Raw genomic sequence first — 17,346 nt, 5'->3', positions numbered from 1 at the left:
ATCTTCACCATATGAAACTATACTTGTTTCGGCATGGTCATCCTTGCCTTTGGCCTTTTGCTTATTTTTCGTAGCATAACAATCTTTTCTTATATGACTAGATTTCTTGCAATACCAGCAAGTAACCTTCTTGTCTTATGACTTGGATCTACCTTTGCCGTGAGATTTACGTCTATTAAATCCACATGGTTGATCTCTATGTTGTGTTTTTTACTCTATCTCCTGCTGCAAATGCTTGATTTGATTCAACAAGCATTTGTGTGGATGCTTGTCAAATTTCTTTATTTAACAATTAAGCAAAATCATATTCCAAATTAAACTTGTTTCCCATTGTATTTGTTACAATGGTAACCAAGGTATCCCAACTAGCATGCAAATAACTCAATAAAAGCAAACATAAAACTTCTTTATCCAAATTAACTTTCAGATACCTCAATTGTGCAGAAATGGAATTAAATTCACTCGCATGTGATCTAATTGTATCACCTTCTTTGATTTTCAAAAGAAACAACTTTTTCATTGCTTGCATTTTATTTGCACTAGAGGGTTGTGCGAAAGATTGTTCTAAAGATCGCCAAAGCTCTATAGATGTTTTACATTGACAAACATCAAATAAAATTAAGGATGAAATACATGGTCTAATAGCTGACAAATATTTTTGATCAAGAATGTCCCATTCCCAATCTTCTATTCCATTAGGCATAGTCTATTTTCCTCGAAGTGACCTATCGAGTTCTTTCATAACAAGATAATCTTCCATATTGATCAATTATTTAGATTTAGTTTTTTTAATTCCATTGCCCTTTCCATTTTAGAAAAAAATACAACAAATATGCACAATAACAAAAAACCTTTTTCTCTACCAATACAATGAAAAACAAACTCTAGGCTCTGAAACCAGTTATTGGGATCGAATGGTGAAAAATCAGCTGGGGTTTATCACATTTACAGCTATTGTGCATCCAAATGAACATAAACAAGCAATGGAAAGAATACGACATCAAAACATCAACAAGGAATAGAATTACAACAACCTGCATTCATCTCATAGAGCATAAAGATTTAATGTGGTTCGGTTACAAAACATGACCTACATCCATTTCATCTTATAGAGCATAAAGATTTAATGTGGTTCGGTTACAAAACATGACCTACATCCATGGGAGAATGATGCGATGCTTTACTTATTAGTTTAAAAAATATTACAAGAGAGACTGAGGCCCAAAGCTCCAATTTCCAGATACTTTAATTCTCACAAAACATGGCCCAAATCAGGGTCTAAACACACAACAACGTGCACTTTCTGTCTCTAAAAAATAGCTTGCAACAGGATCCAAAAACCCAAGTAGAAAGCCCAAGACTCTTACTCTCTCTACATGGTGGGCAAAACAGGGCCAGCAGCACCCACCGTGTGCTCTCAACTTTTTCTTCCTTTTCTCTTTCTTTCTCACCTAAAACAAAGAACAAAAACCCATTTAAACATGGGACTCCCCATACACCCTAGCCCGTGGATCAAAAGCCAATCCAACGGTCTACAATAAAGGAGTTACGTCAACATAAAATATAAAACAAACTAAGTCCAAAACTCACATGTGATTTGACTTCACAGATATAACAGAAGGATCTCGAAAAGTATCCATTCCACCTTTATCTCTCTAATTCCCAAACAGGATATCATTGTAGAAATTGATAATATAAGGCCCATTAGTCTCCATTCAAGATAAGATGATCTTTGACAACATTCTCATTGCCCAAGAATGTACCTCTTCAAGATCTTTGCTGGGATGGTAGGACTTCTCATTAAATGGACATGAAAAAAGCTTTCGATAGGGTTGAATGACAAATACTGTAGGAAATCATGCAATGCATGGGTTTGATCTTAAATGGATCACATGGAGTATGAGATGTATTTCAACAACTCACTTCTCGGTCCTTATTATTAATGGCTCCCCTAAAGGCTTATTCAATGCCACTAGAGGTATAAGGTATGGGACCCATTATCCACTTTCTTAATCACTTTAGTTGCATAAGGTTTTAGTTTGATGCTTAAGAATGTGACAAGGAAATGAAGATTTGCAGGTTTTCAAGTTACATTAAATGGACCCATTATTTCTCAGTTGCAATATGCTAACAATACTTTATTCTTAAGTGATGCGGATCCATCTTAGATAAAAAACGTTAGTTTATTTTGTAAGTATTGTCAGCTGGCACTTGGCCTAAAGGTTAATTTCATGAGGCAACAATTGTTGGGTTAGCTTGCATTTGGGATCACTTAAACCACGTTGCTTTTTCCTTTGGGTGTAAAGTAGGCCACTTATCGTTCAAATAGTTGGGAATCTCTATCTCATATTCAAATCTTACTAGGTATGTTTAAGACATTTAATCCGAAGCTTTCAGGTAATACTTGACATTTGGAAATCAAAAACTGTCTTTTTGAGGTCGTATCATCCTTGTTAAATCCTCTTTTGCCAATCTACCCATTTACTTAATGTCCATTCTTCAAATACCTAGTGAGATTATCAAGAATATTGAACGCAATACATGGAATTTTATATGGGGCTCTTTCGATGATAAACATAGAGTATATCTCTTGGTGTGGTTGTGATAAAATCTCCGCCACAGTTAAGTCAAGAGGCCTAAGTATTAGAAGTATGAAGTTTGCGAGTTAGGAACTACTCTCAAAGTGGCGGTGGAGAATTATTCAAGATCCTAATCAATTTAGGAAAGAGGTGTTTGGCAGCTAAATATAGTTATTGTTGGCACGTGAGGGCAGCTAAGTATAGTTATTATTGGCACTTGTGGCCATGAGGCCTCGCATGGCCCTCCCTATAATTGTGGGCTTCCCTATTTTTATGGGAGGGATCCCATGTTTTATTTAAGCTTATCCATTCATAAAATTGTTTTGAGGTAATATATAAATAATTAATTATTTTATAAAGCCTTTTTTCCAATGCTCATATGGATGAGTATCCATGAGATCGGAGAAGTAGTTTCTTAGAGACCAGTTGGAGAAAAGGGAACGTTGGCTCATCTTCTTCCTATAAATATGGGAAGCCAGAGACAGGAAGACACAAGAAATATATGACAAAATTACAGATCCTCTAGAAAGCTTTCATTCTCTCTATTTGGTTGTTCCTAATTAAATTCGGGCTTTGCGATCACCAGCCTCACGACACACCCGTCTGTGATATCAGATTTAGTGCTCATCCTCGTCAATTAATTTTGCTTTAAGTTATGACTTCATTTCCCACACCACTAATAGAGGCAAAGATGGTAAACATATCTCTTATATTTGGAAAGACATATATAGCTATAGGAATACTGTTTTACTGTCTGGTTCGGGAGATGGCATATATTTCTGGTTCAACAAATGGCTTGGAGATAGACTTCTCTTATACCGTTATTCGGATTTATTTGCAAGAGTTTCCTCACCATCTGCCAAAATCTCGGAGTTGGTCTCTTCTTCACCTTCGGGACTGGTTTGGAACCTTTGTTCCAGTTACAATAGAGTGCTGGACATGGTCTTTTCCCAATTGCAAACTCTATTGCTCTATCTGGATAATGTTTATTTATTACCTCTGAGGTGTGATGCAGTACTTTGGAAAAGTGAGAAAGATAGGCTTTTTTCAGTAAAGTCAGCATATAGGTTGAATTTCTGCATGTTGTCTGAAAATGGCCTATTCCCCTTAAGATACATGCTTTCTTTCCTTTGGGTGGCTTTTGAAGATAAATGCCTCAATGTTGATAACCTTTGCAAGAGAAGCAAAATTCATCCCTATGTTTGTTTGACTTATTTTTGTACTGTTGCTTTGCATCTCAGCTTGGGGCTTGGGCGTTCAGGTTGCTGGGCTTTTCTCTTATGCCACCAAGAGTACGATCAATATTATCAACCATCTGCAACTTTCTAGGCTTCTATCCAAAGGGATTCTCGTGTGGAGGATCATTAGAGGAGCATTAAGCTGGCAGCGTAATAGAAGAACGTTTGACGTGGTGGCGCTAGATATTGATAGCATTAAGGATAAAATTCTTCAAACTTTGTGGAATTGGTACTCCGTTATTAAGGAAGGCTTTGGAGTTTCCATAGCTGATATCTTCACCAACTTAAAGAATTTGGCCTTCAACAATGTTTTTAAGAAAAGACATGGTAGTACTTGGAAACCTCTGCCAAAGGGCTACCTACAACTTAACTTCGATGGAAGCTTTCTCAGAAACCCATGGAGAGCTGATATAGGGGGGATCTTAATGAATCATGAAGGACATGTCTTATGCTCATAGGCTGGCCCTGTAGGATGGCAACCGCAAATTTTACAGCCATGAGCACTCTCCTATAGGGCCTAGAGATCATTTGAAGTAAAGGTCTAATGCAACTATCTTAATTGAGGGAGACTCTGTAACTCTCAATAAATGATGCAATAAGGAACAAAGGGTTCTTTGGTCTCTTCATTCTATTTGGTTGAAAATCTTGGACACTTACTTGAACTGTTGGCCTTCACCTTTTATTTGTTCATGTCTAGGATGTTTTTGAATCTAATAACCTTGCAGATCGATTTGCTAAACTAGGATGTTTTGTCTTCTTTGTATGTTTTTGATGATTTATTTCTTCTATGTAACTCTATGCTCATGCAATCTCTATTAATAAAAGTTACTTGATATTGTCCAAAATAAATAAATAAATAAAGTGCACCTTTAAAATTTCCTTGGAGATTTAGTTCCGGTGTTGACAATCATGGCTTGACAATATATTTTCATCCTTATTTATGAAATTTAAAATTTTAAAAATACTACAGATCAAGTAGATCTACAAATACTTGACAATCTTGAAATAGTCAGTCCATATGAGCTATTGCAAGATGCACTTATTTTGGACTTAACTTCTTTTTTTTTTTTTTTCTGCATATCCATTATATTTCGAGGTCGAAATGATTAATTAGAGGGCTTCCAACCTTTACACATTCTTTTTTGGAGAATTTTTAAGGTACACCTTTCTCCAATAACATAAGGTTACATATTTATAAAACTTCTTCCTCACCTTAATGGTGCACAGAAATTCGGATATCCTCTTTGGTTTAGGTTGGATTTGACGCGTCTTCGTCATCTGTAGTAGTGGTTGTAGCTTGGAAAATTTTGGTGGTGCAGCTTTGCTTCTCTTGGTTTTTGCCCCACAATAAAGAATATAACCCAACAATTATCAATGTAGATCCCAGGGCACTGCAAAATCCAATACACTCATTGATAAGCCACTACTACTGAGACGTGTTCTTGCACGCACACATACACATATTACATATCTCTCTCTCTCACACATATATATATATATATTTATATAAAAGCTTCCAAAATAGTGTAGATCGAGTTGAACTATAAAGATTTGAAAATCTTGAAAAATGACGGTAAAAAAATGTATTACAAGATGCACTATTTTCAAAACTTGAAATCTATTTTTTTTCTCATGTCCATGCATTTTGACGTCGAGATGATCAATTTGATGATATTGGAGCATCAAAACAACCTCTTCGAGTGAAATTTTTGAGGTGGGCTCTAATTTGATTGTTTTGAGCCTTGGCCTGTATATACTTTTCCCATGTACGAAAGCGAGAGAGGTCTTCTTTCGGCGTCGGTCCAAGTCTCCTAACTTCTCGCACCATCCTATTGGTATTTTGCTTTACCTGGTGGTAAATAACTCGTGAAGCTTAGGTTTGACTAAAATGGCTATTCTAGTTTTCCAATGTAATAACCCGTGAATATTAGGGTTGAAATGCCAATTGTAGTTTTTCCCTGGGAAGTGGATTCGATCAATGCCGGGTCCGAATAACCTCCTATAATTGGTCTTTGCAGTGTTCATAAAATCGAATCGAAATGGTTAATTGGGCATGGGTATGAAGCGGTTTAATCGGCCTAATCGGTAAATCGGTCTATTCAACCGCTCTAACCGAACAAGTCCTGGACGATCAAAAAAGTGTTGAAAAAAAAAAAAAATTACAAAAAAAAAAGAATTTCTACTAAAATATGAAAAGCATATAAAAAATGATTAAAACAAAACACATTCAAATAAAGTTGAAAATTAATAAAAAAATAGATTTTAGCCTATTTTATATTTTCCAAGAGCTATTTTAAAATTTTCTAAAAAAAAAAAAAATGTAAAAGTGAGTATTAATGACCAAAACAATTTTTAATCTTTACCATAATGTAAAAAATATTTAAAAATTCATTACAAATCAAATTTCTTATTTTTGAGAATATATATACATTTTTTTGAATTTTTTTTAAAATACCAGTTGATCACCCCGAACCGTCCAAAATCGGTACTGAGCGGTTATAATTTAACCAGGGGGTAAGCGGTTAGATTGGGAGATTTTGTGAATAATAGGTCTTGGTAACCGGACCTAAATGGGCTGTCCCGAGGGCCTAAATCGGCCGGTTTGCAAACAGTGGATTCGATTTTCTCACTTTTATTGTTTTAGTCTCATGATAGTAATCCAGCACTTTTGGTCGTTTCTTCTTTTTAGGTTAATCAGCGGCGAGAACAACAATACTATGATATACATAAAATATTCTTTCTAATGAATGGTAAATGAGTGTGCCACATTCCATTTACATTAAATAATGAAGAATGTCACCCTCCCGTATGACATCTCCGTGTTTTATTATTATTAATAAAAAAAATTATTATGTTAACGATGAAAATTATTATTATTATTAATAAAAACAATTATTATGTTAACGGTGAAAATGAGGGTGGGACCAAGGAATCACCAGTGACCGACCCCATTACCTACAACTTGGAAGACGTCTACTGCTTGAGCAGACAAGTTAAGTGGTGGGACGCGGGGACTTACCCCTAGGCGAGGCGAGTGGGCTCTTTGACCCTAAAAAATATTTTTAAAAAAATTAGAAAGAAAAGTGAAAAAATTGTCATAAAAGTACATTGAAACCTCAAACAACTTTAGAAAGTTAAAACAAGGTTAAATATGTATAGACAAAATGATTTAAAAAATCACATTTTTAAATCCCAAAAAAGGAAAGATATAAAAATAGTGATTACGATAAAAACATTCACCAATCTTTATCAAATACAGCCAAATAATATACAAAAAAAACAATCTAACATTGTCTATTTTTTATTTTAGATTGTTTTTATTTCCCCGAATTTTACACCAAACTCACGAAAACTGAGAACCGAGAGGCCGAGTTATTCAGCGGACTTGGGCGAGTCACTGCACACCGCAGATGTCTCAAAGATACAACCAAGCCCAATTTGCTTGTTGCAATCTCCTCTTCTTTGCTTTTTTTAGCTAGAGTTAGTGCTCCCTTTTTATGTTTGGGAAATTTAACAAGAAAATCATTATTTTTCAGAATTTTGAACTTGTTTCACATGTTTTCTATTTTACTCCATTTCTTAATTTTTTATATGGACGCGGTTAGCATGCGGCCAGCCTGCATATTGTAGTAATGCGGGTTTGGTAATAAATATATTTTTTAAATATAATTTGATCCTAATTTTTAGAGAATATAGAATCTTTAATATGGAGATCATGTATATGAAAAAATAAATAAATTTTTAAAACTAAAAATAATATTTACATTAGAAAGCATTTCGGTCGTTAATTACAATTGTTTTTAGATGGACCACCTACTTGTAGCTATCTTTAAGATGGATGCTTTATACTTTTGGACTGCATATTGTAGAAATGTGGTCCAGTACGCATGAAACAATTGTTTTATTATTATTATTATTATTGTTTTTTTTTCCAAATTAACCGCCGTTCACGCATAAGATATCTAAACTGGGTATTTATTTGACTGAGTTAAAAGGCTAGTTTTTAGACCAATGTTTTATTGCTAAGTAGTTTCAAACACCTAATGTCTAATGTCTATACTGATCTTTCCTCCAAGATAAAACAAGTGGTCAACATCAAGCTTTGAATATACGGCCACTTGTGATAGATATTTTGAGTGAAGACTAGTTCGTAATTATATATTTGAACCGGTCGTTCAACCAAGAAAAGGTAGTAGATGGGTTTGATAACATATGAAACAATTTTTTTAAATTAAAAATTAAAAGGTACATTTCTGTAAGTTTCCCTACAAGTTTAAGAAAAGGGCTAATAGTGAAAAGGTCAAAGAACCCCCTCACATCCCTTTTTTCGAATTTCTTGATATTTTTACCTTCCCTCGTCCTTGTTTTGAAGCAAAGGGCTGCGTTCTTAAATACAAATAATTGTTCTCCACCCTTTCGAAATCAGGAATATATGGAGCAACAATGTAAAAGTCAGAGGATCCTCCATGTTTCTTTTCGCTATTTTTATTGTGATTATTCTTCTTCCTAGTCCTACTTTTGAAATGGGGAATCGTTCGTAATCCATGAAGCTACACAAGTTAATCACTGAGGTCTCTTTTTTGTGTTTTTTTATGCATTTATCAACTTGCATTATATTACATGTTTGTTAAGCCCCCAAGTCCCCAAGTATTTATCAATTTTCATGGGAAATCAGCCATTAAATGTTGGTAAAAAACGTTCCAAATTCTTATTTGAAAAAACTGTTTAAGCAAAGAGGGAGAATAATATATTGGAGTTGACTCGAGGTATAGTTGGTCAACGTAGTGGGTGGCACAACATATTGGAATTGACTTGAGGCATAGTTGGTCAACGTAGTGGGTGGTACAACGTGATGTCTTGAGATCAATTTCTATTATGGACAGAGACCCTTCAACACTGATCTACGATGTCTTGAGATCAATTTCTATTATGGCCAAGGATCCTTTAACACTTATTTACCGAAAAAAAAAAAAAAAAAAACAAAAAAAAAAAAAAAAAAAAAAAAAAAAAGAAGAGCGGGGAGAGAGAGAGAATAAGATATGAAACTACCTTCCTATGTGTAACTTCCTCTTTAGCACGAATAAATCAACAATACCAACTATTAACTGAACAAGAGGGCTGAATGCTGCAGTAAAGACGGGGCCTCTTCTCTCCACGCACCATGCCATTGCAATGAAGCATATGCCTGACCCCACCATACCCTGCAATTCAAGGACCCTATTACTCCCCATATAACGCACAAAGAAAAGGGAAAAAGGGGATTTTTTAAGGACCCAGTCAAGTTTTGGGCTGGGACCAAAATTTGTATGCGGATCCAAGTACAATTCATTAGGTCAAAATTCCTATTAAAGCCCATTCAAAACTTGACAAAATACTCTTAGCAACAGTCCATTAGCTTGTAGGGATAGGCCTAGGCTGGCTCTGGCCCGGTACGGGCCCTATTAGGAGTGGCCCGGGCCGGCCAATAGCAAATGAAAAAAAAAGAGATCGAAAAAAAAGCGAGAGCTGAGCGGCCAAATTGGGCTTGCACTAGCCCTAGCCCTAGCCAGGCCCTTGTGCTATAGTTTGTGGCCCAGGCCCCACTTTTTTTATGTCTTGCCATCCCAAGTGGTGAACTATCATACACTTTCGGTTCCCCATTCTAGTTGGTGGAGTTTTGCCATTCTTGGCCATTTGTTATTCGGAACGAATAGTCGATGATCTGGTAGTGTATCATGTACCACATACCACCGTGTATATTGTGCTTTCCCTCATAGCATGGTAAGTCATTCATTCTTTCTCTTATGTAACTTGCATTTTACCGGTGGCCAATTCACGTCAATAAAATTTGGAAGAGCATAGTTTTTTATTTCTTATTTTTTATTTCGTAGTTCAGTTGTAAGAATTGAACTTGAGATGTAGCTTTCCTAAATGTCAGCTGCTAGCCACTTAAGCCGACTCATGATTCCTAATTAGATAAGTATACTTACAGCATAAAAGACTGCAATGAGCTGCATATGACCTTTCAAAGTCCAATAAGATGGCTCCCTGTGAATCAAGAATGTTAGTAGAGCTGAAATAATGGCACCAAAAAGGGACATGAACACATTGCTGGTGTATATAACTGGATATCTCTTGCTCAGTTTTGCTTGTATTATGAACCATGAAGACCAGCATATGCAACCTCCCAAGAGAGTTATAGACCCTAAGGTCCATTTCTCGTGCCTCTTCGGTAAGGTGGCCCTAGCTAACTGGTTCTCATATGAACGCGAGTTCGTATTCATGTGCCACAGGGTGAGTGCTGGGCCCCTATAGAGTGTGAGTATCATGGCTCCAGCCACACAAACAAGTGTCCCAAACATCTTTGCCATTCCCACCTTGTTTTTCATGTTGATACTCTCCAACCTGCAAAAACGTATAACTGTCTCTGTTATTATGGGTCTTTCATGAACGAAAAATGAGCCTTGCAGCTAATAGTGAACCTACATGAATTTGTTATAGCGGCATCATTGCATGATGACCTTCTTTCCCCTTAATGATGGGCATCCTAGTGATTCTTTGGGTAGGAAAATGTTTGCCAAGAACTAGAAATATGAGTACAAGCTCGACCATTGAGGCAGTATTCTCCATTTCATTAATATTAATTTTGTGTTTGTTCTTTTTTTCGGTTAGGGTTTATGTGTGTTTCTTTGTTATTGGTTGGTGTATGGATGTACATGTTTATTTAGTAGTACTGAGCATCCAAATGATTTTTTTTTTAACAATAACCATTATCCATATTATTTATTTTTGAAAATAATCTTAAGAAATACCAATGATATGTCAGGAAACATGTAATAGAGAAATAATGAGGAAAATATATAGCAAAGAAACTAAATAAAGACACTAAATCGTAAGTGATGGCTTCTCATTATAGCAGATGAGTATTGATTTTCACCGTCCCGATTAAATCTTAACCTAGGTCAAGGCAATATGAGCTTTGCGGAAACAATGATAATTTTTCAAGGATGCTGAAGGATGGAGATTGGCAATCTTATGCATTTTGTATTTGAAATCTTCTCATAAGATACAGTTCCTCTCAATAGAATCCTGCAGAGCTTGCGATAATTTTAAGAAAGTTGTTTGTGAGGATCCCTCAAATTATGCCATCAATAATTGATTACACTAAGGATATATTCAATGGGTTGTTAATTGCTCTATGATATCCTATTCATCACAATGAAGCAGGTCATATACAAGTGAAATGCTGTGTATAAGTTTGAGGATTGGATTTAGAAGTACGACGGTTGAATCTAGCTACATATCTTGCTTAAATGCATTTGGGATATGACCTCATCTTATCCCTCATGAATCAGGAGGCAGGGGTTGAGAAACAAGCTTGTGTCGGACATACCCGAATGGTAATGCTATTAAGAAAGTTATCACTGGCACTATGTTGATGAAGGCACAAGCGAATGTCGCAGATGTATATTGAAGGCCAATGAAGAAGAGAACTTGTGTAAGCGAAGCCCTGGACATAACTGTTGAAAAGTTAGCATCCACAGCACAGTACATGAACCTTATCACTGAATAAAATCCCTAAAAATTGCATTATTGATTGGTCTCTATTGTAGCATATAAACATATAACATAAAAAGAAACAGAAGTTATTGAGTCCGTTGGTATTTTGTGTTTGTCCACAGTTACTACACTTGTTACAACTTACCCCATAATGCCACTCAGTATAAGGTGAAAAATGATGCTTATAGTGAGCTTGGGCCTCCTTTTCCTGTAACCAAGTCTTTCAGTTTCCATCACCTTACATAAATGGTACAAAGGCATGAATCTTCACTAGCCTTACCTTTCTCGAATATAGGCTATCGGGGCTATGAAAATGGAACCGATCAATTGCCGGTATGTGACTAAAACCAATGGGCTCATTCCGTTGTTGAGAACAATTTGTACAAGTATATTCAGCCCCGCGAACGCGACCTGCACAGCCACCATAGCCACAATTTGCTTCCATATCCCACCAGACTTACTTTCAGCTATCATTTTCAAGAAGAGATAGACCTCTGGTTTTGATTAGGAAACGTTCGTCGGATTTTTATATAAGCCTGGTGGTGTAAAGTGATATTCTAGGAGAAGTGGGAGTAAAGCAAGATCAATTCTTGTGTCACATCATTGCTTTAGGCTCACAACTTTTGAATTTCTAATGTTTTTAGATATGGTGTCTTGAGTGATGAATGCTGAAAAATGAACCACGTGAGTGAAGGTATCTTAAATCACATCAATATATATGTTGATTCCCTTCATCTTTATTTGTTGGGTGCTCCTTCATCGGTATACAAAGAGGGCTTTTATTTTTGTTTTTGAAAAAGTTGTCCTCTCTTTTGTCCCCGGAGGAATCGACCTTGCCTGGTAAAGTCGGTTGTTACCTTTGATTCGAGAACATCAACTATTAAGGGTACGCCAACATTCATTACACAAAAGAAAAAAAAAAAAAAAACAAAAAAAAACGAAGAGACAAATTGGCTGATTTGAAGAACTTGTAACTCATATCACAAATCAAAATCCTCATAACCTTTTCCAAACTATTTGGAGTTAGCTATATGAATCTGGTCCGCCATTCTGCTGTAGCAAGGACCGTACTAACTAGATAATGTAAATTGTTGGGTTTGACGCGCCCACCATTTTCTTATTAAAAATTTTCTAGAAATTTCCACCAACCATTGCTTGGGTGGGAGAAACCCTCACATGGTGGACCGTGCACGTAGCCCTACTCCCAAACAATTGATTGGTATTGATATTGTTGTAATTCATTTGATATGCCTTTTTTGTCTTACATCTCTTCAATGTGAGATAATTCTCATAGCCCAACTAAAAAACTGATGGCGTTGTTGCATTGAATGAGCATATAGATTAATTCTATTAGGTAGGGATGGGTGGGCAATCAATAAGAGGGGTGAGCCACTTAAGCATCGTACGTTATAAATTAAATGCTCTATAAATAGATCTTTTTCTCTTATACAAGGACATCTATAAAATGAAATAGTCTATAATTATTTTTAAGATTAATTATTATTATTATTATTATTATTATTATTATTATTATTAAGATTTAATACTTTTTAAGGTTAATTATATTTATTTTTTATAATATACAAACATAAAGTCCATATAATTAATCTTTAATTACATATACTTACAAAAATAAAATTCCATATAGTAATTTACAAAAATAATATAATTATATGAAATAGTTGTATTAGCTCATAGGATGTTAAAAAAAATAAAAAATAATACTAATACTGGTTTATTGAACATTAAAAGAAATACTAGTTTATGGGATATTTTAATAGAGAAAAGTAACAGTAGCTCATACCACTTTGGAATTTATTTCAAGTTTGCTTTATCAATTATCCCACATTGCAAATATGAATTTTTTTATTTATTTTCTTAATTTTATTAAAATATGATTGGAAATTTATATTACTAAATTCTATATTTCTATCAACACTAATTATTATACATTAGACCTATTTATTTGTGAAGTCATACCTTTTTTTTTTAAGCGCGTTTATTATAATATTATAATTAATAATTATACTAATTACAATGATAATCAAATCTTATATTTTATTTATTATTTTATTTACATTATAAATTATGCAATGCATTATTTTTTGTTAAAGTTGTAAATTAGATTGTTAAATTTGATGATATTATAAGACAAATTTCAAATTTATTCTTATTTGTATAGTAAAATGATAATAAAATAGTAAAATACAAACCAATAATTCTAATTTCAATGTATAATATTATATTTAGTAAGGTTTTAATAAATGTTTGATGAGAATCTTCATACAGGGAAAGAAAATCTCAATATTCGCATATTGATGCAAAAAATTAAAAGTTATTAATGTAGCACCCTCATTTCTTATCGGATTCCTAAAAAACAACATTTATAATGATTTTTAATAATTTTTGTGATTTTTTTTAAGGCCGAGTTTGACCGATTCACTAATCCGGATAGGCTTTGGGGTGGCCGATCTGGGACGCTGATCTGTTTTTTAAACCATTGATTGAACCTGATGGATATAGTGATATTCAAAATCACTCCCACAAGGAAATCTCATATAGCCTAGCTAGACCCTACCTAAAATCCCCAGTTTTTTTCCTTGCCTTAGGAACCTTAGATTTAGGTCAAAGAACCTTAGATCTACCAATTCCAGCAAACAAAGGCATCCAAAAAAAGGAGATGGTGGCTCAAATCGGAAGAGCGGCCTGATCCAAGCCCGAAACTTTGGGTTTTGGGTCATTAGAGGTAAGTATCACTTTTCTTGCTTAATTTTGTTTTTTTTCTTCATTTAATTCTCTGTTTTATTTTATTTTTTTATGAAAATTAAATTATTATTAGATTTGATTAAATTTAAAAACATTTTTAGGTCAAAATACGGATTTGGAGCTGGTATTGCCAGTGGATTCAGAAAAAGACCGGATCTGTATAGATTTGGGATTTTTTTGAACCCATAATTCAAGCGACCCACTTTCTCTACCTTCTAAAAAATAAGTCAGTTTTTGCTAAGATTTGAGCAAATCTCATTCTAGAGATCGGCACAGATTGGAGCGTAAACACGTACTAGGACTATGGTCTTTTTTTTTTACCTCAAAAGTGATTTTTCCTTTGCCTGTATTAGGCATGGATTTCCTATGAGGACTACTCATGTCCCCCTCTCATAATTTTTATTTTTAAATCTCATTGTTGAAAAATTTCGTAAAACACCAACATTGAGAACTTTTTAAGGTTTTTTCTATTTTTGGGTATTTTTGGGCAAATTTTCTAATTTCGAGAATTTCTAAGGAATTTCTTTCTTCTTTTTTTTCTCTATTTTTTTGGGTTATGGAGGGGGTATTTATAGAATTTCATTGGTGATTTTTCTTGATATTTTTGAAATTTTTCAAAATTTTTTGGGTTTATCTTGAAGCTTGTATCCTTATCTAATTAAAGAAGACGCCTTTACTGCATCATAAAATATATTAACTGCATCATCAGGCCACGTCTGGGCCTATCGGCCCGCGTTACAAGTCGGCCTGCGGCCCGATAATTGGGTCTCATTGGGACTAAATTGTCATTTGTTATATTAGTTTATCCGTATGTCTGATTAAGGCGATTATTGGACTGTTGGTAAACTATTGGGCTCTACGTCAAGTTGGGATAGCGTTTGAGCAATTTTGAAGCAATTATATTGGGTTTAGGTTTCTTAAGTTCTATTAGGGTTTGTGTGGTCCTTTAAGACCAGAATCGAGGTTTTTAGGAGTTCTCTTAGCCAGAATTTCAAGGGGGGGTGTCTGCAGTTGCCCCTCTTTGGCATTCACCTAGGGTACCAGGTGAATGGAAAAGAAGTAGACACTTGAGACATGATGGGAAGGAAAACTTTTTTCGAGGTATCATTTTTTTGAATGATCAGTACTCTTTGGGTAGACGGTACGCCGATGGATACTTTTGATTTGTACGACAACGAACTGACACTGCTATCTTTGAATTAGTGTTGTTGAGAGGTTTCCGACAATCGGGATCCGAAGTTACAGTCAATACGAACTGTGCTATCTTTGAGCTGATGACACTCCTTGTTATAGTCACTCTAATGCTACCTGGGATGTTGTCAGTGTAGTCATCTTCGACTTTAGACTCCTTCTTAGGGTCTGATTCTCCAATCGAATGAGATTTTGATTTAGAAGAAATGATGTGATAATGAATTTCTAGCCAATTAAACTTCTTGTTCGCCTTCAATTCTGATACTTGGGGTCCATAGGTTCAGGCTTTTTAGTATGGGAACATATGGGTTGGTCTCTGTTTTTCTAAAGGTTTACAAGCATGACAATCCAGGATTTGGTAGTGATGGACGCATCATATCCAAGCCTCCATGAAACTCCTTCATTTTTTAAAACATTTCCGAAGGTTTTGAACATAGATTGAATTTAGAAACAGAAACAGAGTTTTGGGCTATGTTTTAACCAAAGAAATTAAGGTTTTCGAAAACTCAAGAAACACATAGGGGAAATTTTGAAGATGGATGAAAAAATTTGAAAAACAAGTTTTAGTAAATAGTTTAGGCTCATGCTACTTACTATGGAGCTCTCTCTTCTTCTTCCCTTTTTTTTCTCATGAGTTTGTGGAGCCGTTACTTGGGACTTTCAAGATGAGGAATCACTAAGTACTTCCTCATCTTTCAATCTTGGCTCTTATGTCACAATTCACGGAAGATTTTTCTTGTTTTTCCGAGCAAACCGGTGTCTTGGATAATATGAGATACGCCTCAAAGTGCTCAGAATATATTTGGATTTCCAATTTTATTCATCCACTACCACTATTTTGAAGTTCAGATAGTCGAGCCTCTTCAGGTTTACTTGGATTGATGCCTTCCTTTGCTTCTAAGACTATTCTAACTTGAGGAGAGAAGAATTTCTGGAGATTTTGGAGAAGAGACGAAAAGATAGAGAAGTTCTATTTTAGTATCGCCCCGGGATCCCTTTTAGGTGTTCAGCCCCGTAGCGTTTTTTGTTTTCTTCAACGCTCGGGTTCCATTTGGATTTTAAGCTCAACGGATTTTTTTTTTTTTTTTTTTTTGGGTGAAGATGAAGAAAGAGGAGGAGGAGAAGAGTCGAGGCATTTTTTTTTCCCTTCTTGTGGAACTTCTTCATAAAAACCTGATAAGAACTCAATCATTATTCATTCTTCCAAGTGGTAGGGAGAATATTCATCCTTATAGAATATTTCCTCCTTGGATTGCTTCACTTGAGCGTTGATCTTCATACTCAGAGTCACTCTCAGTTTCCTAGTCCTTCAATCTCTTGTTGGGTTGGCTAAGCTCATTTTCTTCTTCTTTTTTTTTTTTTTTTCTATTTTTGTTTTCTATTTTTCAACTCCTTAGGTTGTCAATACCACGGAGTAGAATGCCTAAGTAGAGCATGAAAGCCCCACTTGGCTTATTTGAAAGGGAGGAGTAAGTGATCACCACACGCCTTTTCGGTAATCTTTTTCAGTTGCAACTTCATGTTGCTCTTGAGGAGTATCTCGCCTTGAGATATGTTGAGAGTCGTCAGATAAGGCGTGGGCCTCACCGCTTGGCCCAGCTTTATTTTCAACATCAAGTGAGGGTGCCCCTATCAATTAGTTTGATGGGGCTGCCCCTGTAGGGTCTTCTCTATTTGATGAGACAATTAGTATATTGGATGGGACCGCCTCTATAGTATTTTCATCAGATGGGGCGATCCCTATTAAATTGGTGGCTAGGACTGCCCCTGTTGGATCTTCTTTTTTTTCTTGAATGTGGGGTGCCTCAAGCAGTGGAGTCATGCCCCTGCCCCTATCCTTTTCTTTGGATTCTTTCTCGTCAAAGAATAATATGATTTGATCTTTAATGTTTGGTTCTTCATCCCATATAGGCGGGTTATTTAAAAAATCCTGTGAAAGTCGCCTAGGAGATCCCCTTAGAATTTCTAGGGGTTTGATTTCTTTTAACTCTTACAGAGGTGTTGAATCTTCATGAATGATCAAATTTGGATCA

At 35.3% G+C, this 17,346-nt stretch overlaps 1 protein-coding gene across 4 annotated transcripts; it reads right to left on the bottom strand.

Moving 5' to 3' along the window:
• Positions 1-1,021: 1,021 nt before the first annotated feature.
• On the bottom strand, positions 1,022-11,886 carry LOC18436396 (WAT1-related protein At3g30340). 4 transcript variants are annotated; one of them, XM_006846416.4, is made up of 7 exons: positions 11,637-11,868; positions 11,502-11,564; positions 11,190-11,306; positions 9,787-10,201; positions 8,867-9,018; positions 5,030-5,208; positions 1,022-1,451 (listed from the first exon to the last, which is right to left on the bottom strand). In XM_006846416.4, exons 1-6 carry the CDS (start codon positions 11,828-11,830, stop codon positions 5,067-5,069), a joined length of 1,083 nt encoding a protein of 360 aa, XP_006846479.2. In that variant the 5' UTR covers positions 11,831-11,868; the 3' UTR covers positions 1,022-1,451; positions 5,030-5,066. The 4 variants fall into 4 exon arrangements, 3 of the variants coding, with proteins under 3 accessions (XP_006846479.2, XP_088702905.1, XP_088702906.1); XR_016040827.1 differs by lacking the exon at positions 1,022-1,451 and having other exon boundaries at positions 4,860-5,208; positions 11,190-11,316; positions 11,637-11,886; XM_088846779.1 differs by lacking the exon at positions 1,022-1,451 and having other exon boundaries at positions 4,860-5,208.
• Between the last annotated feature and the right edge of the window lie 5,460 nt (positions 11,887-17,346).

The sequence above is a fragment of the Amborella trichopoda genome, chromosome 9, assembly GCF_054954075.1.
Source record: "Amborella trichopoda isolate Santa Cruz 75 chromosome 9, AtrichopodaSantaCruz75HAP2 v2.0, whole genome shotgun sequence".
Classification (NCBI taxonomy): Eukaryota; Viridiplantae; Streptophyta; class Magnoliopsida; order Amborellales; family Amborellaceae; genus Amborella; species Amborella trichopoda.
This window is presented reverse-complemented; position numbering and strand designations above follow the sequence as displayed.

Bases quoted from the DNA above. Each gene is read 5' to 3' on its own strand.
- LOC18436396 (XM_006846416.4), bottom strand. From the start codon at position 11,830: ATGATAGCTGAAAGTAAGTCTGGTGGGATATGGAAGCAAATTGTGGCT. The intron at 11,307-11,501 runs GTAAGTTGTAAC...AGTTATGTCCAG, and splicing joins ATACTGAGTGGCATTATGGG to GGCTTCGCTTACACAAGTTC. The intron at 10,202-11,189 runs GTATGTCCGACA...ACGTTTTTGCAG, and splicing joins TTAATAGCATTACCATTCGG to GTTGGAGAGTATCAACATGA.